General features: G+C 37.3%; 1 protein-coding gene across 1 annotated transcript in view; it reads right to left on the bottom strand.

Annotated features, from left to right (window-relative positions):
* HOOK1 (hook microtubule tethering protein 1) overlaps positions 1 to 2,698 on the bottom strand; it is a 65,627-nt gene extending 62,929 nt beyond the window's left edge. Inside the window, exon 1 of the mRNA XM_077891972.1 lies at positions 2,505 to 2,698. Within this exon, the coding sequence (XP_077748098.1) occupies positions 2,505 to 2,567 (63 nt within the window). The 5' untranslated portion in view covers positions 2,568 to 2,698. The remainder of the gene's footprint in view (positions 1 to 2,504) is intronic.
* Between the last annotated feature and the right edge of the window lie 21,433 nt (positions 2,699 to 24,131).

The raw sequence follows: 24,131 nt of genomic DNA, 5'->3' as shown, positions 1-24,131 counted from the left end.
CACAGTTCCCTGGGAATCATCTGGAGAGGTAAAGAGAAGCCAACAGACAGGTACCCAAGAAACTAAGGCAGAAGATCATTTCACAAAGGTAAGATAAGATCATTTCGCAAGTAAGATAAGCATTATATATAATAGGTTGCCAAATCTAATAGATGAAGGCCTTAAAGAAAAGAAACTCAAGTGCATTGGGTTCAGGGGTGAATGAAAGTTCAAGAAGTATAAAAGTTGAGTACTTAAAAACTCAATTCAACTGCATAGGGAAGGGAAATACAGTGTCATTTTAATAGGGAGTGGTGGCTCTTTGTTCCTTCTTTTTAAGATAAAGAAGATTTGAGTAAGTCTACATGTCGAGAGAAAGGAGCCAAAGGAGAGGAAGAAGTAGTAAATACAGAAAGAAGATAAATGATAGAGCAAAGTTTTAGAAGAGGTAGAAGGGATGGGATCTAGAGCTGGAGTCAAAGATAAGGACGAGGTCATTTTCCAGAGGGGAGAAAAATTGGGGGCTCAAAGAGGGTACCGATAAAACTTTGCAAGAAAACATGAGGGGAACTGGGTGGTTGTTGCTAGTCTTTATGCAGCTAGGCATTGTTATGGGAACAGATAGATTTGGCTGTAGCAGCATCCAAAAGGCAATAATCTGCACAATAACTCCACTTTCTCCACAGTGTTTCAACAGCCTTAGAACTCGAGAAGCAAATAACCTATTACACTGTTGTCATTTGTACCATTTTTGCAGTTTTTAAGGAATTTTGCCTCTCATTGTGAAAATGCACAGCTCTGCCTAGCTCCCCAGCAAAAAAATGGAAAGTTCTTTGATTATTCTCATTATCTGTCCTCCTCAGTCCTTGAACAAAGTAGGAACTCAATAATTACTGGTTCAAAGAATGAATACAGTCACATAATATTTTAAAATACTGCAATACAATTCAAGAAAAATCCTAAACTCTTCCTCCACCTCATATAAGTCAATGACATCATAAAGACTAAGTTTACTACTTAAGTCAGTTGTTTGGAGCAATAAAGTTACAGATTAGGATACGCTCTTTAATTAGTCACTTATTTAAACAAAACACCTCATTAAAAACAATGCTACCTTATTTCATGACAGTCTTAGGATATAGCATCTAAACCCTAATACTTATTTTGAATGAACATACAGATGAATAGTTAGCTAATTGCTTTTAACTCAGAAACCCTACATACTTGCATTATGCTTATAACAAAAGCTATTTACCTCTACACTGTAAAAGCTGCTTTAAATCATGGTTATTTCCAACAGACTTCATACGTGGCCAGAAACCTGCTCTGATTTCTCCCATTCTTTTGCATTACTCCAATTAGGAGACTGCTACAGAATCTCATCAACTAATTACCGCCTCCTGATCCAGTCTGTATACATTCCATTATGCACACACTCCTCTACACACACCAAACAACTAGTTTGGGGATGGGCACCATCAACAGCACCTTGTGGACAGACCATCAAGCAACAACCTTACCAAATGTAGGTTAGAAACCACACCTGAATGCCAGCACTCTGATGGCTGAGCACCTCCAAAAGGTGAGATATCATTTTACTGATAGGAATACTGGGGGCAGATTCTACTCGTCCACCTAACACAAATTAATTATAATATTAAACACGTACAGGGGCATTTGGGTGCCTGAGTAGGTTAAGCCTCAGGGTCTTCACCCCAGGCTCCTGAGTTCAAGGAGCATGGAGCCTACTTTAGGGGAAAAAAAAAAAATACTAAGCACGCACAAAGTGCAAGTGAAAATGCCAAGTCTTTTTCTTTACAGAGAATGCTGTCCACCGGAAGGAGGAAATGGGGGCCAGCAAAAAAAAAAAAAAAAAGGTAATACGAGCCCCTACCCCCAACATTTATTTTTCTCCAAACAGGAACTATGTAGAAATAACCCTTCTAAATGACTTCTACAAAATCGAATGTCCTGGGATCCTGGAGGAGCTCTCACGATCCAGGCATCAAAACCACCTCTTGGCCACCTGTGTCCAAGCAGAGCAAAGTGGTTTGGCTGGGAGGGGAGTTTCAGCGGCGGGGGGTGGGAGGTGGGAGGGAGGGAGGTGGGAGGGAGGGAGGCTTCGCTCCCCAGGGGCACAAAGATCCATACAGTGAGGCTGATCAGCAGACAGAAGGCGAGAGAGTCGGTGGTCCAGAGGGAGAAAATAGGGCAGCCAAAAGGGGATGGACACCTGGCTCCAGTCACAGCTGTCAGAAGCAGGATCCGCGGGGAGAGGCAAGCCTCCTCCACCCCTATACCTGCAGAGCTCCCTTTACCCCTCCCACGTCTGCAGACACACACACACCTGCCTCGCGCCCCGCAGGTGGCACTCTCGCGGTCAAGGGCGACAGCAGCCGCGAAGGGCAACGCGCCCAGTGTGCGGCGCAGGTGGCCCGGCCGACTCCTCAGGCTCACCTGCGGGCCCCCGCGACCCGGGGCAGCTGGCCTCGGCCGCTCGGCGCCCTTCGCCCCGTCGTACTCACCCAGATGATGAGGCTGTCGCACAGCGGCAGCTCGGTCTGCGGAAGCGGCTGCGTCTCTTCCATGGCCGGGGCCGCCGTCGACCACGCCGCGGACACCGACACCTCCCTCCGCCCCGCGCTCCTCCGGGAGCCGGCGTCGACCACCTGCCCGCCGCCGGCCGGGAAAGCTCCGGAGCCAGGCCCAGCGCCCGCGCGGCTCACGCGCGAAGCCTCGCGCTGCCGACGTCGCCGGCGTAACCCCCTCCTCGCCGCCGCCCCGGGCCCCGCCCCGCCCCGGGCCCCGCCCCGGTCCCCGCCCCGGTCCCCGCCCCGCCCCGCGGAGGGCCCCCTCCCCGGCCAGGCGCCCCCGCGCGGCTCCGCACCTGGGCCCCGCCCCCCGGCCCCGGCCCCGCCCCTCCGGCCCCGGCCCCGCCCCCGGCCCCGCCTCCGGCCCGCTCCCGCGCACCTCTCCCCGCCGCGCTGAGTGACCGCAGCGCGCACCAGTCACAAAGAAAGTAGGTGCCCGAGAGGGGCGTGCGGGCGGGAGGGGGCGGGAAGAGCGGGGATGGGTTGCGCAGGAGGGGTTGCTGATTGGACGCAGCCTCCGGGCTCCGACCAATCAGCGGGAGACAAGACAGCCTCCGGGAGGGAGCGCGGGAGCGTGGGGAGGGGTTTGTGACCTGGCAGGTGCGGGGAGGCCGGCGGCCGGCAGCGCGCGTGCGCGGCGGGGCGAGGGAGCGGCTGGAGCTCGCGCAGCCCCAGGCGCAGAAGAGGCCGCGGGGCCGCTGGCGCCGGCCTCCTCCCGCCTCCTTTCGCGCCGTGGGGCCGCTCCTACCTGTGGACACCCACACGCTGATGCCCTCCTGCCCTCCGGAATAGCTCTTACCCCCAGAATAAACACCACTCGCGATAGGGAGTGGATAGCTGGTTTTCTCCTGGGAGCTCACCGGCAAAGAACATTTTAATTTGCAGACGTGGCAAAGAAATGTTTGTTCTTTAAGGGGGGAAAAAAATACCGTGGAGCTGCTTAAATTAAATAAGCTGTCACAAGATCACAAGCCACGGGCAATTTTATTTTAAATAGGGCAAAAGGGAAGACCTTTTTTTTTTTTTTTTCTTTTTCAGGTAGGAAAATGGAAAATGAAATCATCTTTTAGTTTTCAAGAATCATGGAAGATAAGAGTGTGAATAAAATGCTTCCCGATTTTCCTTTGGCGGTTGCAAACCTGTCTTTTCTGAGACAGGAATGTGAGGGAGGGTATGGCTTAAGTTGGAAGCTCTCCAAGGTACTGATGTCTGGCTTAGGCTGTTGAAATGGGTTGGGATATTCTTATTCGCGCTGTTGATTTCCATCACTTCACTCATTCATAAACTCATCAGTTCATGTGCTGTGTAAAAGTGCAGCTGGCTCATTTATATTGCCACGTCTTTATATTTAGACATTGAAAGTTTAAAACTGATGGATGACTGCAATTAAAAGCCCTCAAATGTAAATCAGTCTCATTCTAAATTTATAGTCCTTGCATTTGCTATCAAGTCTCTTAAGATTATCTCAGAACTTTCTTACCCTATGTGGAGTCATTTTCTATTTCTGGACACTAGCAACATCAGTAAAGTGACTTAAGGAAAAGGAAAAGATCTAGGAATGGAAGACCTGGTCTGAGTCTTGACTTGACTCCCCATTGGCTATTGACGGCTTTCTCCTGTGTGATCCCAACGTCCCCATTTCTACCGTGATGCTAATGACACCAACCTGCCCGGTCTCCCTCACAGGGACAAAACTGATGATGGATGTGGAAGAGTTGAATGTACTGAATACTCCTTTGTAAATATGAGTTACTATGATCATATGCTTATCACTAAGAGTCACAAGTGATTGAATTACTAGGGGCAACTGAGTTATCCTTCTGAGCTCTTTAGAAGCAGAGAACAGATTCTCGGGGATGGATGCTCAGTCTTCATGATACTAGGTCTAATGGAAAAATATGTGAAGGACATGATTGATGAATTCAAAGAAGAAAAAACAAATAATTCAAGCAAATATGAAACAGAAAAATGCAAAACATGGATCATTGAAAAAAACAACAAAAAATAATATTGAGAAGAGTGAAGTGCACTTTTATACAAAGCTGAATGAAACATTTTAGAATAATTTTTCTGATTTTCTATCCATATGTATCAAGAAACTTTAAAATATCCGTACTATTTAAACCCATGATTCTATAATTCCACTTCTGGTCACGAATTCTCCTGAAATAATGAGAAATGTAGCCAGAGGTTAGAAACAATGTTATGTATTGCAATCCTGTATATAATGATCAATACACATTACAATAAGCAGAAAAGGTTAACTACATTATAGCCAATTTATAAGATAAAATATTTGGCAACTAATAAAAAAATGCTTTGGAGAATATTTAATACAAATTCTTCATGATACTAAATTAAATTATATTAAAATTTCATTAAATTAAAAATTCAGATATAAAAGTAAAAGCCATATGATCTCAACATTATAAATATTAATTTATTTAACATGCGCACAGTAAGAAGACAAAAAAAGGAATATTCATCAAACTCATGTTTATCTATGGGTTAAGGGATTATTTTCTGTAATCTATATTTTTCAACCTGCAATTAGTTTGTATACTTTATAATCAGAAATATATATATTTTAAAAATGCCTAATACAATATAGTCTTTTATTTTCCAACTGTTGACATTCATTTCTAAAAGTTGGCATCTATATTTGGAGCACTGAATAAAGCTTATTTTTAAACACTGCTTGTGGTGTTGTAAATTGAAATAATCTTTCCGAAAATTTTTGACAATATATATCAAGAATCTTTAAAATGCTCAAAGCCTTTAAATCAATAGTTTCACTTCCAGAATCTATTCTAAGAAAATAATCAGATGCCAAAAAAATTGTTGATTGCAGTACTAGTTATCAAAGTAAAAAAAGAAACAGCCATTAAATGTCTGAAAGAAGAGTGATTAGATACATTATGGTATATCCATACAATGATATATATTATAGCTATTAAAATATTTTGAAAGAGGTTTAATTGCTCAGGAAAAGGCTTAAAGAATAATATTAAAAGAAAATAGATGATGCAAATCCGTATATACAGTATGGCTCTCTCTGTTATATATATACTATACATGTAAATTTATGTATGGATCCCTATTTGTGAATGCATGTCAGTGTATATGTACACACTGGGGAAGAGAGGAAGGGAAGAGAGACTAAACAAAATAAACTGAAGTATTAATAGTAAATTTTTTAAATTAATTAATTAATTAATTATTTATTTATTTATTTATTTATTTATTTATTTATTCATGGGAGACACAGAGAGAAAGGCAGAGACACAGGTAGAGGGAGAAGCAGGCTCCCTCTGGAGAGCCTAATATGGGACTCAATCCCAGGACTCCGGGATCATGACCTGAGCCTAAGGCAGCCGCTCAACCACTGAGCCACCTAGGTGCCCCATTAACAGTAATTTTGATGATATCTAGGTATTGAAATAATGGGTATGTTTTACCTTCTTTGTACTTTTTGTTAATTTAAAATTGCTCTTCGATGGTTTTATTATCAGACAAAGAAAAAAAAAAAACCCTAAAGGCTGAAAATGATTAAAATTTTGAGTATGGCCAGATCTTAATGTGGAAGAATATAAGAATACACACACATATCTGTGTATCTATACAGAAGGAGATTGAAAAGAGAGTTGGTTAAAATTAAGCACACTCTATAGTGTTACAGAGAACTAATATAATTTCTTATTGCATGGGTGATCTTCAGCAAGTCACTTCATTTCAGTAAGTCTCAGTCTCTGCAAAATAGAGTAAGACTTGTTGATTCTATGTATTTCTATATTAGTTATGGATTTTCTGGTGGTAAGTGGGAGAAATAAAACCTAGGTAACTTTATAAAGAACTATGTTGTTGCAAGAATATGAGAAATCTTATAGATACAGAGGAATATCTAAAGAACTCAGCATGGCCAAGAGCAGGTCGGAGAGCTGCTCATCAGATCTAGGATCTGATCTATGGATCTATGGAAGTCTTTTGAAGAGAACACCACCTAGATGAATATGATCAAATGTTTGCTAAGTTTTTCTAAGTCATTCTAATCAAGATTCAAGTTCCAGTGAGACCATATGACTGGTCTGTCATAGGATGAATGTCGAATCCTTTGCCAGAAACAGAGCAAGTCCCTAGATTGTCTGCTCCAGCAGGACTGCAGATCCAAGGTGAAATCATGAGGTGGTTGATGGAGGGTGGAGAAGATGGATACATTCAGACAAAAATAAAAATGATTCTCTGCACATGACTTCACATGATTGTTGTTGAATATCAAATACATATTAAATGCTTAACAGAGGGGCACTTGGGTGACTCAGTCAGGTAAGAGTCGGCCTTGGGCTCAGGTCATGATCCCAGTGTCCTGGGATCAAGCACCATTTGGGACTCCTTGCTAAGTGGGAAGACTGTGTATCCCCCCTGCTCAAACTCACTCTCTCTCAAACAAACAAACAAACAAACAAACTTACAAGAGACTCTAGCTCATAATCGCTCAATACATTTTAGTTATTATATATACAGTGTATATGTCTTGGGAGGGTGTGTGTGCAAGGTTATGTTTCTACTCATTTTTTTTTAAACAAAGTAAATATATTAGAATATTAGCAGTGATTATTCATTGTGATTGTTAATTTTTTTATTTTCCAATTTCATAAAAATGAACAAGTATTAACTTTTTAATTAAAACAAATACAAATAAAAGATAGTAAAATTAAATTAAATTTTAAAAAAATAAATAAAAACAAATACTATCTTAGAGAGAGATGGGTTGAGATGAGATGTAAAACTCTGAATTGGACTATAAGTAGATGGAGAAATGATAAAAGAGAATCTCTGATTAGGTACCTCAAATAGAACTGTAGTAGGCTGTACTTGTGAAGAGGAAATCTGTACCTTGCACAAGCAAGTGATGGTGAGAAGAGATGGAGATATCAAAGGTTTTCCCCTGCCGATATCTAGATACCTTGAATGGCTGAGAATAGACCTCAGCTAGAGGAAAACTCTGACCTGGACAGACACCAATCTAGACATTCAGACACAGCACCCATTCTAAGCAGAATGACCATACCAGCTGCAAACATTCCAGGCAGACCTCATTAATAAGCCATTTATTCCTGAAGCAAACTATTGGGGCCCCTACACAAGATCCTTACAGCATTGTTTAAGTGCAGCTGTACTTTGCATTAGTCCCCCAAACAGAAGTCCTACAGCTGTTTTAGGGACAGAAGAAAGGGAAAGGGGATAAAGAAAGGGAGGGAAGAAGGAAGGAGAAAAAAAAAGAAATTGCAAAATGGCTGGATCTCAGCAACAGAGAAAAGAATCCAGAATGATATAAAATCCACCATAGGGGTTAACTTGGTTTTCTAGATGATAACCCCAGGATTTGTCTGCAGTCCAGTATCCAAAGAACCATAGCAGGCTCAAGATATGTCCAATAAGCATCAAGGTCCACAGGCAGTTAAATATAACAGCAGATACTTCTAATTGACAATTTTCAGAATCTGAGAGATACTTTGAAATAATAGTGCCTAGGGCATTGGAAAGATTCACAAGCCCTTTTCAGAGTTCTAGGGAAGAGAAATGGTGACAAAAATTGACATTCTAAAACTGCTTCTACTTCTTAGGCCTTTGATCCCAGTGGGCATTACTGTCTGGCTCTATTAACTACTGTACTGGGTTTAGGGAAATAAGACCAATCCCCGACACTAACCATGGGTAAGCTTTGGTTTTCTTTTTATTTTTTTATTATTTTTTTAAGATTTTATTTATTTATTCATAAGAGACACAGAGACAGAGAGGCAGAGACACAGGCAGAGAGAAAAGCAGGCTCCATGCAGGGAGCCCAATGCGGGAGTCGATCCTGGGTCTCCAGGATCACGCCCTGGGCCGAAGGCAGCACCAAACCACTGAGCCACCTGGGCTGCCCAAGGCTTGGTTTTCTAATAAAGAGAAAACCTTGGAGAACATGGACTTGTATACTCATTAGGTCTGAACTTTTAGGTGATGGGGTTGGGGCAACTTTATCTCTACAGATATTTCCGGTGACGTGTCTATTTGGGTAGAGGCTGGAGGAAGGGAATCAAGAATGTGGACTACTTCTCACTGCATAAAAGGAAATACTTATCTATTCCTCACACTGACCGGGAACTGAGTGAGTCTTGTTACAAAACTAATGTTTAAGTGGAGACTGTAGGTGACACTGAGACTTTTGCTTCTAGTGCTTTTAGACTTAAGTTCAAAAGATTTTTATATCATTTAGTAAAACTGCCTTTTGATGCATTTTAGTTCCATGCTTGCAAGCAATGTCATCTGGTGGGCTACCCAAAGAAAAATTATTTTAAGATTTCAATGGAGAAGTTCAAACTAAGGGTGAAGGCATCTCTGTTACTGGGGCATGTATATCTGTAGTACAAAGGATTTTAAAATTACACTATAAGCAGAAAAATTGCAGGAAGTAGACTCTGAGATGGAGATTAGCAGGCAGAAGGTTTATTAAGAAGTGGTCTTGGGAATTAAGAGCTATGGAGAAGAAGAAATGGAAGCAGAAGTACACAGAGGGGGAAAGAAGGCTGTGGTGCAGTCCTAATAAAAGTTTCAACCAATTTCTGGGGAGCTCTGAAGCTAGAGTGGGCCTTTCAGGTTGTCAGAGTTTAGATGAAAGCGGATTAGTTTTTATACCTCCATGTTGATGAATCATTGGATGTGAACTGTCCTGAAAAAGTGGTGTGCCAGCCAAGGCAATTCACAACAGCAGTCTCAAATGTTGGGGACCTGGGCATCACATCACATTGTTTTCTGAACAGTATTCACAGTCATTTTGGGTGGAGGTGCCATCATTCAGGATGGTAAAGCATGGAGTCAGAAATGGAAAAGTATCTCTAACTGTGCCAATAGTATAACTGCAAAGTTATAATGGTCACAGAGGAAGAATTTTGGGATTTTTGTTTCTTATATTGAAAAAGCTCCAAAATGGAAAGGGATTGTAGTCACAGCTATAATTTCATGCAGGGACTTGGTATCAAATAACTAAACAAATGTTACTTTGGAGTACTTGGGGAAACAGAAATTACAGAAAGATAAATCACAGCACAGGGTAATGTTATAAATTGTATTTATTTAAAGATTTATCTGCTTGAGAGAAGGGAAAGGGGTAGAGAGAGGGAGAGAGAGAATCTCAATAAGACTCCCCACTGAGTGCAGAGCCTGACTCAGGGCTTGATCCCACAACCAATAAGATCATGACCTGAGATGAAATCATGAGTCAGATATTTAAATGATTGCGCCCACCCAGGCACCCCTATAAATTGTATTTAAACTAATGGAAAGGGATGTTTAGTTTGCCATTTATTGAGTTAAAATTAATATAACCATTTTATTTAAATTCACCCCAAAGTCCTAGTGAAATAAAATTGGACATAACTAATTCATCATGTCCTAAAGTAACTCAGATTATAAAAAATTAATAAAAAGGTATATGCACTATTTTTTCAAACACTTAAAAACAATGTGTAATAAAGACATTTAGTAAAATGTACTGATAGTGTAATCAGTCTAAAGTATCTTTGTAACATATAAATCCTATACTTTATATTTCAGTTTAAGTGAATCACAAGATATGTCATAATTTTACACTCTGTTAAGGGATTATCCATGTTTATCATTCTGTTGGTGACCTATTTTTTTATGTACAAAAATCCTTCTAATCCATGTAAGCAGATTTTAAAAATAAAGGCCAAACACTGACACATAGTGGCTAATCATTTAATCCAGGGATGTCTGTCTCTATAAATCAAGTAAAATCTAAATTTACAGTATAAATATTTAAAGTACCTTCTATTTTTTCCAAGGGTATCGAAAATTAATATTTTAAAATGAATTATTTAGTTTATATAAATGGAAAGTAAATAGAATTCTGCTCTTGAGACAAGATTCACAGAAATAAAAGCGTGATTTCTAAAGAGGACAGGGATCACTGTGTTAGAAATACTGCTTATATTTTATCATAGCCTGAGAAAACTATATTTGATACTACTGTGGCTAAATACAGTATTCTGAAACCTCTGCACATGTATCAGTTGAAAATACATTAAAGTGATTTTTGCCAGAGGAAATATGTCTTGCTCACCCTCCATGTGTTACATAGTATAACCTATATAGAATATGAAACATCTTAAAAATATCAAAATAGGAGAAATTTATCAGGTCATTTAAGGACAGAAGACAGAAGAAGAGGAGCTGCCTAACCATGAGCAATAATAAGTGGGCTGTAGGAACAAAGAAGGAAGTGCCCGGAATGATATGTGAAGGGTTGGCTAATATGAAGAGTTGTAGGAAGTACCTGGAAATCCACTATGGCTACTGGACTTTTTGAAATTACTTAACCAAATAAACAAATACTTTGTAATGCAATTTGGAAATGTTTTCCAGAAATTGCAAAAAAAAAAACAAAAACATAAAGTAACAACACAAAACTGATGAGGGCTTAGCCTTATACAAGAAGTTGCACATTTCATTAAAGTAAGGAACTCCACACTTTAGTAATGTTTTATATGAACACAACTGGTAACCAAGAAAATATCCAATCCTGAGGCTAGAAGTAACACAACCACCTAAAATTATTTATCAGGTGCTATACACTATTTTAAGTGCTTCATCTGTGTTAATTCATTTATTATTAACAATCTGACAGAGTAGTAATACTTTTTATTTCATAGATAAGGAAACTGATGCATAAAAGTACCCATGCTTATATAAGAAATAAGTTGAATACTTCAGAAAAATCTCTTTCCAGAGGTGAAGAGGAAACTCCTCCTAGAGGAGATCAGAATGGCCCTTTAAAACCTTATTGAAGAAATGCCGGGACACCTGCACCCTGATGTTTCTAGCAGCAATGTCCACAATAGCCACTGTGGAAGGAGCCTCGGTGTCCATCGAAAGATGAGTGGATAAAGATGATGTGGTTTATGTATACAATGGAATATTACTCAGCCATTAGAAACGACAAATACCCACCATTTGCTTTGACGTGGATGGAACTGGAGGGTATTATGCTGAGTGAGTACGTCAATCGGAGAAGGACAAACATTATATGGTCTCATTCATTTGGGGAATATAAAAATTAGTGAAAGGGTATAAAAGGGAAAGGAGAAAAAATGAGTGGGAAATATCAGGGAGGGAGACAGAACATGAGAGACTCCTAACTTTGGGAAACGAACTAGGGGTGGTGGAAGGGGAGGTGGGCTGGGGGATGGGGTGACTGGGTGATGGGCACTGAGGGGGGCACTTGATGGGATGAGCCCTGGGTGTTATTCTATATGTTGGCAAATTGAACACCAATAAAAAATAAATTTATAAAAAATAATAAAAAAATAAAACCTTATTGAAGTATAATTGATACTCAAAAACTTTCACACATTTAATATATACATATTGGTGAGTTTGGACATGTGTATACACCTGTGAAACTATCACCACAATCAAGGTTCCAAACATACTCATTACCTCCAAAAATTACCTTGTGTTCTTTGTATGTTTTTTTGTGGTAAGAATTGATTTTTAAAGATAATCATGCCAAAATAAAATACAACATGTACAGGTCTTCAGTCATTATTGTTTCTATATTTTCCCTTGTTACTAAAATATTTTTTTCAGGCAGTCAAGATTCTTTTTGTTCTGCGCTGTGAAGCAAGTGAAGCCATAAGATCTGGTTGAGTTAAATTAATTGTTACCTGTTTGAAAAATCTGCTGACTGAAGGTTAATGACTACAATAGATGATTCAGAGACCTTAAACATATTTTGACATTTTGACGCTTTTTAAAAAATTGAAATACAGTGTACACACAATGTTACATTAGTTTCAGGTGTATAACATAGTGATTGGACGACTCTCTACATTATGCTATGCTCACCACAAGTGTAAACTTGACCTTTTATAATTTTCCTTAAAAACTTAACATGATTTTTTTCTGAAGAATAACTAAATTGACTATTTGATTAAATAACTGGCCTACCCTTTGTGGTGTATTTTTATGTACAAAGTTCTTTTTTGGTTATAGTTAACCACATTTTCTCTGTTTCTATATATATAGAAACATATATATATATGTGTGTGTGTGTGTATATATATATATTTTTTAAAGTAACAAAAATAATTATCCTTTGCCAAGTACTTCAGCATCTATCTTCTAAGAATAAGGACACTCTCTTAAGATAACCATATGTATTGTCAAACATGGGAAATTTAAATTTAAATTTAAATTTTAAATTAAATTAAATATTGTTTAATATGCAATTTAAAATTTAAATTGCATCTTTTAAAAATTTACCTAATTGTCCCCATTTTTTTTCTCTTTTTTTCCTCTGGGATCCGAAATCAAGGCATCAAGGATCATGCATTGTATTTATAACCATGTCTCTTTTGTCTCCTCTTTTGTCATCCTCAGTGAGGATGTAGGTTTGTTCCCTATCTGGGCCCATGAACACCCATATATGTGACGGTATTGTAATATTTCATGACAGCAATGTTTTTGAATGGTCCAGTGCAGCAAGTTTTCTCAGATTATTTCTTCATGATCAGATTTATTTCATTATCATGTTTAGCAGAGATTATATTGTGAGCTCGGTGCATCACATTGGCAGGAACATAGTATTGGATTGTCCAGTTATGGGAGATGTTAAATTTTATCATTTAGTCAGGATGGTGTCCACCAGATTTCCTCATTGTAAAGATATTTTTTCTGAATGTAATTACTAAATAGTCTTGAGAATTTTTGAATATATGATTCCTCAAAAGGTTATCACACAGTGCTTTTAGTATCCATGTCATTGCCTGAATTAACTATTACTATGTTGTCATAAAATGGTGATTTTCTGTTATTCCTTTTACATCCATTAGTTGGCATTATTCTGGTTTTTTTAAAAGAGTATTTCCTCTTCTGTCCACACCCAACTTTATATTTTTTAAGTGTAAATATGGATTCATAAATGTATTTTTATTTAATATGATATAATCCATTTTTGTCAGTATTCATTTTAATCATCAAATTGTCCTAAGCTCAGCCAGTGGGAACCTCTTCAAGTTCATCTCTACATCCTTTCTGCATACCTCTCCTATCTTTTAAGTACTCTATACTTCCTGGGACAAGATATTTCAGGTTTACTTGGTGCTTTAATGTCCCTATCCTGGAATCATCCATTTCTCCAAGAAGCCCTGGCTCTATTTTGTGAGGAATGATGTTTTTAATAAGACTGAATTTCTGTAACCAAGCCAGTTTCCATTTCATAATTATAATTTCATTTATTGGACATTTGATTTCAGTCCCCTGTTAAAATGAGGATGTTCCTGTAAAAATTCAATATGGACCCTAATCGTCATTTGGTATACTTTAGCATGAAAGTATTTATCACCCCATGTATTTTATAAGGGATAGGAAGCTAAGGGAATGAGGACACTGAACAATGTGAAAGTGGGAGGGACAACGAAAAAGTGAGAGGGACCCATGATGAGGAAAGAAGGCTGGTGTCAATTTTTTCTCTTCTGGGCATCTCATATACAGGGCATAAATTAATCCTCACATAAATCCTTACTTTTGCAAATGAGGAAGTAACTTGTTCAAAGTTGGAATGCATATGGCAGATAACCCAGAACTAACTCTCCCCTTTTCCCCCCCTTTTTAATTTAACCTTAGGAGTCTCACCTGTGCCTTCAACTACACCATGACATTCTGAAACCCAAGCAAGGAGTTCTGGGCCTGAGAAGACAAAGTTCAACCACTTTAAACTTTGAGAAACAAGCTGCTAACATGCTGCTTTCCTATTTCACTTGAAGTTATTCATTGTGACTTGCCTGCACAGCCACCCTCACAAACTTTGTCCTCGGTTGAAAAAATAGCTTCAAGTGTTTCTCTCTACTGCTCAGGAAGTCTGTGGGAAACAATTCTATTTCATTTGCTTGCAGTGTTGATTTAAAAAGAACAGATAAGCATCTCAAATTGAATGCTGTCTCAGTTGGATTATTCATTACAAGTATTGCCTATTGCCAGAAGTTACTGCTAGTGGTGGGAAAGCATGCTACAAGCTTATGAGAGGTAACTGAGACAAGCTGCCTGGAAAACAATGTTGGGTACAAAGCCCAGAAGAACATGTTTTTCTCCTCTTCTTATTATTATTTTGGTGAAGTCCCTGAACTCTCTTGGTTCTCAGTTTCTCACTATAGGTGGGGATAATAGCTTGCTTGCCTGAAGAAAGGAGGCAGGATATCTAGGACAACATCACCAACCATATTTTAAGTGCATTCAATGAATAGAACATTTCCTTTGACTCTGGAAATGTGGAGAAATATAAGACAGAGTCTCTATCCTTACTATGCTTACCATGTAATTAGGGATGCTGAACTTGCCCATCAAAAAGGCAAATAACACAGAGACAAATCATGTTTCAAGGAGGAGAGAAAAGTTTAATCACTGAGGACATTATAAGTTTCCCAATTTAAAATCATAGTAAAGTATAATTTTCTCTTTTTTTCCCCTACCAGTGTTTGAAAAAAAAGAAAAAGGAAGGAGCAAAGGAACAAAAGATGAGTGAAAAGTAAAAGAGGGGAAGAGAAGGGAAAAAAAAAAGAACACAGGAGGAGCAGTAAAGGTAACGACATAGGTAAATATATGTCAGTAATTCGATTTGCAACTCCTTATTTTTCCTATGCAATTTTTATTTTTATTTTTTTAAGATTATTTAGAGATACAGAGAGAAAGGCAGAGACACGGGCAGAGGGAGAAGAAGGCTTCCTGCAGGGAGCCCAACGCGGGACTCTGATCCCAGGACCCCAGGATCATGCCCTGAGCCAAAGGCAGACGCTCAACTGCTGAGCCACCCAGGCATCCCATCCTATGCAATTTTTAAAAAATTGTATAAGATAATTATAAATCTATGTCAATGGGTACACAGTATATAAAAATGTAATCTGTGGCAATAACAATATAAAGGGAGGGATAGAGTTGTATAGAAAAAACTCTTATATATAAAATTAAAACTAACCTGATACTCATTCAAACTATATTGCTATCAATTGTTAATTGTAATCCCTCTAATTGAATGTTAAACTAAGAAAATAACTTGAAAATGTGTAGAAAAAAATGAGAAAGGAATCAGAATGATATACTAGAAAATATATATTTAACACAAAAGAAGGCAGTTATGGAGGAAATGAGAAAAAATATAGAAGACATATAGAAAACATATAGCTAAATAGAAGTCCTTCTTTATTAGTAATTACATTAAATGTAAATGGACTAAAAACTACAAACAAGGGGTGTCTGGGTGGCTCAGTCAGTTACAGACTTCAGCTCAGGTCATAATCTCAGGATCCTGGGAACAAGCCCTGGGTCAGGCTCTGCCACTCATCCTCTCTCTCTCTCTCTCTCTCTCTTTCTCTCTCTCAATCAAAAAAAAAAAAAACAAAAAAACAAATAAACAAAAAACAAAACTTCACCCCCCAAAATAATTCCAAACAAAAGGCACATAATGGGAGAATAGAGTAAAAAACATGGCTCAGCCACATGTCCTCTATAAGGGGTACACCTTAAATCCTAAGAAAGATAAGTTGACAAAGGATATGAACTATATGCCATGCAAATAATTATCAAAAGATAGTTGAATTGGCTACATTAATATCAGGCAAAAATAGAGTTTAAGAAAAAAATTGTTGCAAGACAAAGAAGGACATTACATAATGAGTCAAAAATTAACCCATCAAGAAGATATACCAATTATAACCACATAAACTGAGCCCCAAAATATGTGAAGCAAAAACTGACAAAGGGAAAAATAGATCAACAATAATAATAGGAGACTTATCTACCTCACTTTCAATAATGGATAGAACAATGAGACAGAAGATCAACAAGGAAATAGGAAACTTGAACAACATATAAACCAATGAGATCTAAGAGACATATATAGAACACTGCCCAACAGCAGAATATACATCCTTCTCAAGTGCATGTAGAACATTCTCCAGAAAAGGCCACACGTTAGGCTATAAAATAAATCTCAATACATTTTAAAAGATAAGCCATACAGTGCATTTCCCCTGACCACAATGGAATGATATTAGAAATAATTGTAAAACTTCTAGAAGAAAAGGAGGAAAAGCTCATGACATTATGTTTAGCAATGATTTCTTGCACATGATTCCAAAAGCACAAGCAACACAAGCAAAATTATAAAAGTAATTAAACCAAAAACTTCCACACAGAAAGGAGGTGGTCAACAGAGTGAAAAGGCAAACTAAGAGTGGGAAAAATATTTTAAAGCCATATACCTGATAAGGGATTAATGCTGAATATATGCAAGGAATTCTTACAACTCAACAGCAAAAACAAATAACTTGATTAAAAAATAGGCAAAGAATTTTAGTTGACATTTCTCCAGAGAAGGCATACAGTGGCCAACAGGTATATGAAAAAATGCTCAATACTACTAATCATCAGAGAAATGCATATCAAAACCACAATGAGATATCACTCACATCTGTTAGGATGTCTATTATATATTTTTTAAAAAGTTAACAAGTGTAAGGATATGGAGAAATTGGTGTACATGGTTGATACGTGTAAGATGCAAAATGGTGCAACCTCTGGGGAAAACATTATAGGATTTCCTCAAAAAATTAAGATTAGAATTACTATCTGGTCTAGCAAGTATATATCTAAAAGAATTGAAATTAGGATTTCAATGAGATATATGAACTCCCATGTTCATTGCAGCATTATTTCAATAGCCAACGTATAGAAATAACCTAAATGTCCATCAACAGGTGAATGTGGTATATACATACAATAGAATATTATTCAGCTTTTTAAAAAGGAATGAAATCATACTATATGTGACAACATAGATAAACCCAGGAGACATTACACTAAGTAAAATAAGCCAGTCACAGGACAAATACTGCCTGATTCCACTTATATGAGTTATCTAAAATAGACTATTAAAAACAGGGAGTAGAATGCTCCCTTCTAAGGGCTGGAGAGAGGGGGAAATGGGGAGTTACAGTTCAATGGGTACACGTTTCAGTTATGTAAGAGAAGTTCTGGAGGTCTACTTTACAACATTGTGCCTATAGTTAACAATATTGTATTATGCACCTAAAATTTTTTTAGATAGTAGATTTAATGTCTAATGTTCTTAACACATCCTTTTAGAAGGAAAGAATGGAGGGAGGGAAGGAGGAAGAAAGAAAGAACAGAAGGAGAACTGGAAAATTCACAAAGATGCAGAAATTAAACCACACATTCTTAAACAACCAATGGGTCAAAAGAGAAGTCAGAAAATTAGAAAATAGTGTGCAATGAATGAATAAAGAAACAACACATCAAAACTCATGTGATGCAATTAAAGAGTGCTTGCTCAGAGGAAAATTTATAGCTCTATATGCCTCATTCTAAGAAAAGAAAAATCTTATATCAATAATCTCATCTTCCTAAGCAACTAGCAAAGAAAGAGCAAATTAAACCCACAGCAAGCAGAAAGAAGAAAGTAATAAATATTTGAATAGAGATACATGAAATAGAAAATAGAAAAATAGAATAAATGAAATAAAAAGCTGGCTCTTTGAAAAAATAACAAAATTACCAAAACTTTAGCTCTATTAGTTAAGGAAAAAAAGATTCAAACTACAAAATAAAAAATGAAATGGGACATTACTGTTGACTTTATAGAAATAAGCTGATTATAAGGGAATACTATGAATATTTTTAATGTGATATTTTACATTGTTTTGTTAAACACACACGGCTTCTAAAAGCTGCACAGCAGTATACACAGCTCACATGTACCGATCTCACATAGCCATGGTCCATTTCAAGCCACATGCTATTATACCTGCTCTGTTACGCCTGGCCCATTGCCAGCAAAGCCTGGCTATATATTCTTTTTTTGTTTTTCTTAAGTTTGTATTTAAATTTCAGTATAGGTAGCATATAATATTGTAATGAGTAATATTAGTTCCAAGCGTACAATATAGTGATTCAACACTTCCACACAGCACCTGGTGCTCATCACAACCAGAGCCCTCCTTAATCTTCATCATCTATTTTACCCATATGCCCACTTATTTCCCCTCCAGTAACTGTCAGTTTGTTCTCTAAAGTTAAGAGTCTGTTTTTTGGTTAGCCTGTCTCTGTTTTTCCCTTTAGTAATTTTCTTTTGTTTATTAAATTCCACATTTGAGTGAAATCATACAGTATTTGTCTTTTTCTGACTTATTTTGCTTAGCATAATACTCTCTAGTGCCATCCATGTCATTGAAAATGGTGAGATTTAGTTCTTTTTTATGCCTGAGTAATATTTCGTTGTATACATATAGCACCTCTTCTTTAGCCACTCATCAGTCAGCAAACACTTGCATATCAACAAATTATATAACCTAGATGAAATAAACAAATTTCTCAAAACACACAAACTACACACACACAACCACCAACAAAATTGACTCAAGATGAAATAGAAAAATCTGAATATTCAAACCTAAAACAAGTAACACTCAATAATCAAAAGTCTTCAACAAAGAAAAGCTAAGACTCGATGACTTCACTGGTGGAGTCTACCAAATGCTTTAAGAAATAGCACCAATCCTCAAACTCTTCCAAAAAATAAAAGAGGCAGGAACACTTGATTCTATGAAGCCAGCTTTACCCTAGTATCACAACCAGACAAAAACATCACAAGAAAAGAAAATGATAGGACAAATATCCCTTATGAATTTAGATGCAAAAGTCCCCAATAAAATGCTAGCAAAACAAGTCTAACAGCATATTAAAAATATTGTATCCCATGACCAAGTAGGATTTATCCCAGGAATGCAAGCATGGTCCAGCATGTGAAAAACAATTTATATCATCTTAATAGAAGGAAGGAAAAAACCCACACAATCATCACAATTGATGCAAAAAAAAAAGCATTGGACAAAATTCAATAATCTTTCATGATAAAAATACTCAGAAAAGTAGGAAAATAAGGCAACTTCCTCAATGTGATAAAGATCATCTATGAAAATCCCACTCAGTGTGAAAGAATGAAAGCTTTCCCTAAGATCAGAAACAAGACAAGGATGTCTGCTACTGCCACTTCTATTCAACATTGTACTGGAAGTTCTAGTCAGAGCAACAAGGCCAGAAAAAGAAATAAAATGCATCCAAATTGGAAAGAAAGAGGCCAAACTATCTCTAGTCACAGATGATATGAATATATTATATATACAAGTTTTTAAATAAAATACCATATGCAAATGTTTATAGCAGCACTATTCACAACAGTCCAAACATGGAAACAACCCAGTGTCCACCAACAGCTGAATGGGTAAATAAAATGTGGTCTACAAATCCAATGGGATATTAATCAACCATCAAAAGAAATGGAAGTACTGATTCATGCTACAATATGGATGAACCTTGAAAACATTAAGCTATGTGAAAGAAGCCAGACACAAAAGGCCACATATTGGATGACAATATATATAGGAAATGTCCACAAAAGGCACAGACACAAAAAACAGCTGAATGGTTGCAAGGTCCTGTGGGGAGAGGGGGGGATGGCCCATGACTGTCCGATTGGCAGAGTGTTTCTTTGTGGAATGATGAAGGCATTATGGAATTAGAAAGTGGTTATAGTTGCGAAACATTGTGAATGTACTAAGCACCACTGAATTGTACACTTTAAAACGATTAAAAGGGTGAATTTATGTTATTGAATTTTACCTCCATTAAAAAACATATAGAAGGAAAGAGGAAACATTTAATAATTATTACTTTTATGTCCAGCCTTGGGCTAGTCATTGTCCATCTGTTATTTCGCTGATCCAAGTGGACATTTGTCCATAAACAGGTCATGACTTAATTGAAAAAAAATTTGCAAACCGGAATTAAAACTTCAGAATCTGCTCTAATCCCAATACTCTATGAAGCATCCCAACTCTCCTAAAACAGAAAATATGGTTGCATTATACAAAATGCTTCTCTATCCCCACCCCTAACCTTCTGATATTTTAATGTGTTTGGTTGTACTTTTACATTTGTTTTCTTTTACAATGTGACATGTTTATTGCCTCTTTTACTACTCTATCCTTAAAATCAGGACTTGTCCTTTGTTTCTGCATTTCTGTGCTCAGCACATAGTACATGCTCAACAAAGGCTTGCACTGGCCAGCTGGGATTTCATATTTGGTTCCTGTTAAGTATACTGCATTAATGACTCCTAAAATAGCCATGTCTGTTTGACTTGCCTGTGCAACACTCAGCATCTATTTTCCAGAATGAAACTAGGTCACATCTGGGACACATAACAGTTTTAAGAAAAGTTCCCTCTGAGACACAAAACCCTTAAGTGTATATCAAATATAACCAAGCTGATCATGCCAAAAAATTGTAAAGGATTAAAACTTTGCTTAATTATTAAATTTTTGGTCTTTGCTTTTCTACTATGTTTGATAAATTTTATAGCACAGAATTATTTACGCATGTTGAAAATCAAAACAGGATGAAAATGGCAAAAAGAAAAGTAAAGTGTTTTTACTTTATGAGTCTTTTTCTTTGTGAGTTTTCTCCTACACTGTGGTTATTTTATACAAGATCTGTCTGTCTGGTTATGGAGATGACTTATACAGAAAGGATCTAGGACATCTCTGTTCTCCTGTAAAAAATCATGCATCAGAAGGGAAAAAATATGTCTCTATCAATAAAGAGGATCTGAGGAAGAGGGCCTCCCCTGAGGCCCATGTCACATGTAGGATAGTATATTAAAAGAAACACTAGGATGTAAGATAGTATATTAAGTCACATATAGGATAGTATATTAAGAGAAACACTAGGATGGACTGGCTTTGGTGATTTCTGAGAATAACAACAGAATTTCCTGGATGCTCACAAACCTTTTGTTATGCCTGTGCTAGACCCTGTGAACATTACACTTTTGGGGCACTAGTTAATTTCTCTGTTGTTTAAGTCATTCTTAAAGTTGACCCCTTTTTTTTTGCATGTGAAAAGGAGGCAAAATATTTATTTTCTGATGGTACATTATTTGAAAATTGTAAATCACTCCAAAAAGTGGTTAGGCATGTGAGAATATTAGTCATTCCATTAATTATGTTATGCCCACTTGCTTCCATCATAAACCCATGTATATAAAGCAGCACAAAGAAAAATCATGAGTTGCTCTTTGCCACATCATTCCTCTTTGACTTGTATTAAAACTGAGAACAATATTTTCCATCTTCAAAATTCTAGCATGTTATTGTTGTCCAGACTAAATCAATGCTGATTTTCCTTCTTCTGCTCACCTTCATACTGGGGAAAGTGGACATCCAATAGAAAGGATCTGAGTCCTGTGTCTGAAATTTTTGTGGTATCTTTTTCTTTTATCCTGACTCAGACTCCTTTGTTTAGATTAATCAGCATTTATTGAATATCTATCATAAACAGTGTCTGTGCTTGACTTGTATTAGGGACTCAAAACTAGGCCTCTATTCCCTCCTTCTTCCATCTTGTTATAAATATTTATTGTATCATCAGTTAGGGCCTGGGCCAGAAACAGAATGCATGCTCAAATTGGACTCTGATGAGAACTTAAAGAAGGGACTAATTATAGAAGTATGAATACAGTTGAGGAAAACAACAAGTGATCAGAGGCACCAGGTAATTTAGAAGCTGTTACTACCTGTAGGCAAGGGGAGGCAGCAGTACTTTTGGAGCTCTGTGAGAGCTGGTGCTATGGAAGGCTGCTGCCCATCAGAAGCTATGGTTATGGAGAGAGTGGCTACCATTAGATTTTCAGCACTCAGTCAGTGGGGAGAGGTTACTTCTTGTTGGCTGAACCAAACTGGACACCAGAGGGCAAAGGGATCCTGGATGATGAAGTTTGCAGGGTCAGCCTCCCATGGCACAGAGCAGGGCAGAGAAGTGAGGGGAATGGATTTAGGTGACAAAAGAAAAATAAAGAGCACACTCACTTTAGAATTTAACTTTGAAACAATTCAGGAAGTAATATTTACAAGTGAAGACATTGAGGCAGTCAATTTTAAATAATCTGCTGAAAGTGACATGGCTGTTAAATTTAAATAGGATTTAAATTCATGCCTTTTAGATCCACTTCTATTCTTTTTTTTTTTTTTTTTTTTACCAATATGTCTATTTTATACTTTCCTTATAGGACCTTCCTTATATTTTTGACAAAGTGGATCTTGTAGATGATTGTAATTCCCATTTTTAATTTAGCTACTAGGAAATTCAGAGTCAAGTAATAAGGCCCTTTTGCTAAGGGTACAGGATTTTATGGATTGCATTTCTTACTATTTGATCTTACTTTCCTTTTCCCCTGACTTCATATTTTTTATATTAAATATTTCTCCCATTTTTTGGAAGGGATGAATGATAAGAAAATGAATAAATGAGTGTGTAACCATGGGCCTGTACTTAATCAGCCTTTTCCTTAATCCAGAGCCATGATTCACTGCATAGCCTCCTATTTCCACCCTCAGATACACACATCCATGATCTTTGCTTTAGAATTTGATTTTACCATCACATTTTTTTCCATCACATTTTTATTCAACAAAGTGCCCCCAACAGCCACTACCAATCAATTAGAATTGGCAGGGGAACTGAAACCTATTTGCAATGTTTAGTGTAATATAACCAGTAAATTAACTGATAATAACACAAGATATTTAATATGGAAATGCCCTATGGAGAGAGTGGCTTCCATGTTTACTAGCAGACATCTTGAGAGCCTTTTATTCAAGTTCACTGTATGTGATGTGATGAGCATCAGTATAGTCTGTTTTTCATACTTGAAGTACTTTTTGTAAAAGGCAGGATGAGCAATATGTGAATGCATTCCTTTTCCAAATAATTGATTTTTCTTCTTCAGACTCAAATTTGTGGCATTATTCCAAGGATATCTCAATGGATATTAAAAAAAAAGTGCTGTGCTATTTGTTTTTATCATCCTAGATAAAGGCCTATTTAGCCTTATTAATAGAGTTAGCCCTGCTGAAGTTGTAGGGTCACAATTCCATTAACTAACATCCTGAAGCAGTACTATGCCATTAAGGGGAGAGTGGAATTCATTTAAGCAATTCAAGACTTGGATTTCATTCAAGACCATTTACTGAACGCTCCCAAAGGATCATTATTAAGAAGCCTTGCCCATAAGATTATAATGGCATGGAACAATATAACAGTAAAAATATTACTAATAATAGCAGTTTCTTAGAGTCCTGTATTTGTAGATTACATGCTTTCATATACAATATCTCATACCCCCCCAAAAAAAAGTGTTAACAAATTTCTTTTTAACACATACATACTCTGTGTATATAAATGTATAATCAAAACAAGAGTTTGATTCTGTGGGGAAATCTATCCAAATTCACTGATTGGCATCAGTGCCAAAAATATTAACATATTCTTTAACCAAATTGTTCAACTTCTATGCTGTTGTGTGAAACTCAGGTGCATTGACTTGTGAGCTTTTTTAAAATTAAATTTAATTTTTTTTTGACTTGTGAG

The sequence above is a fragment of the Canis aureus genome, chromosome 3, assembly GCF_053574225.1.
Source record: "Canis aureus isolate CA01 chromosome 3, VMU_Caureus_v.1.0, whole genome shotgun sequence".
Classification (NCBI taxonomy): domain Eukaryota; kingdom Metazoa; phylum Chordata; class Mammalia; order Carnivora; family Canidae; genus Canis; species Canis aureus.
The sequence above is the reverse complement of the archived record's forward strand: the minus strand, read 5'-3'. Positions and strand labels throughout refer to the sequence as shown.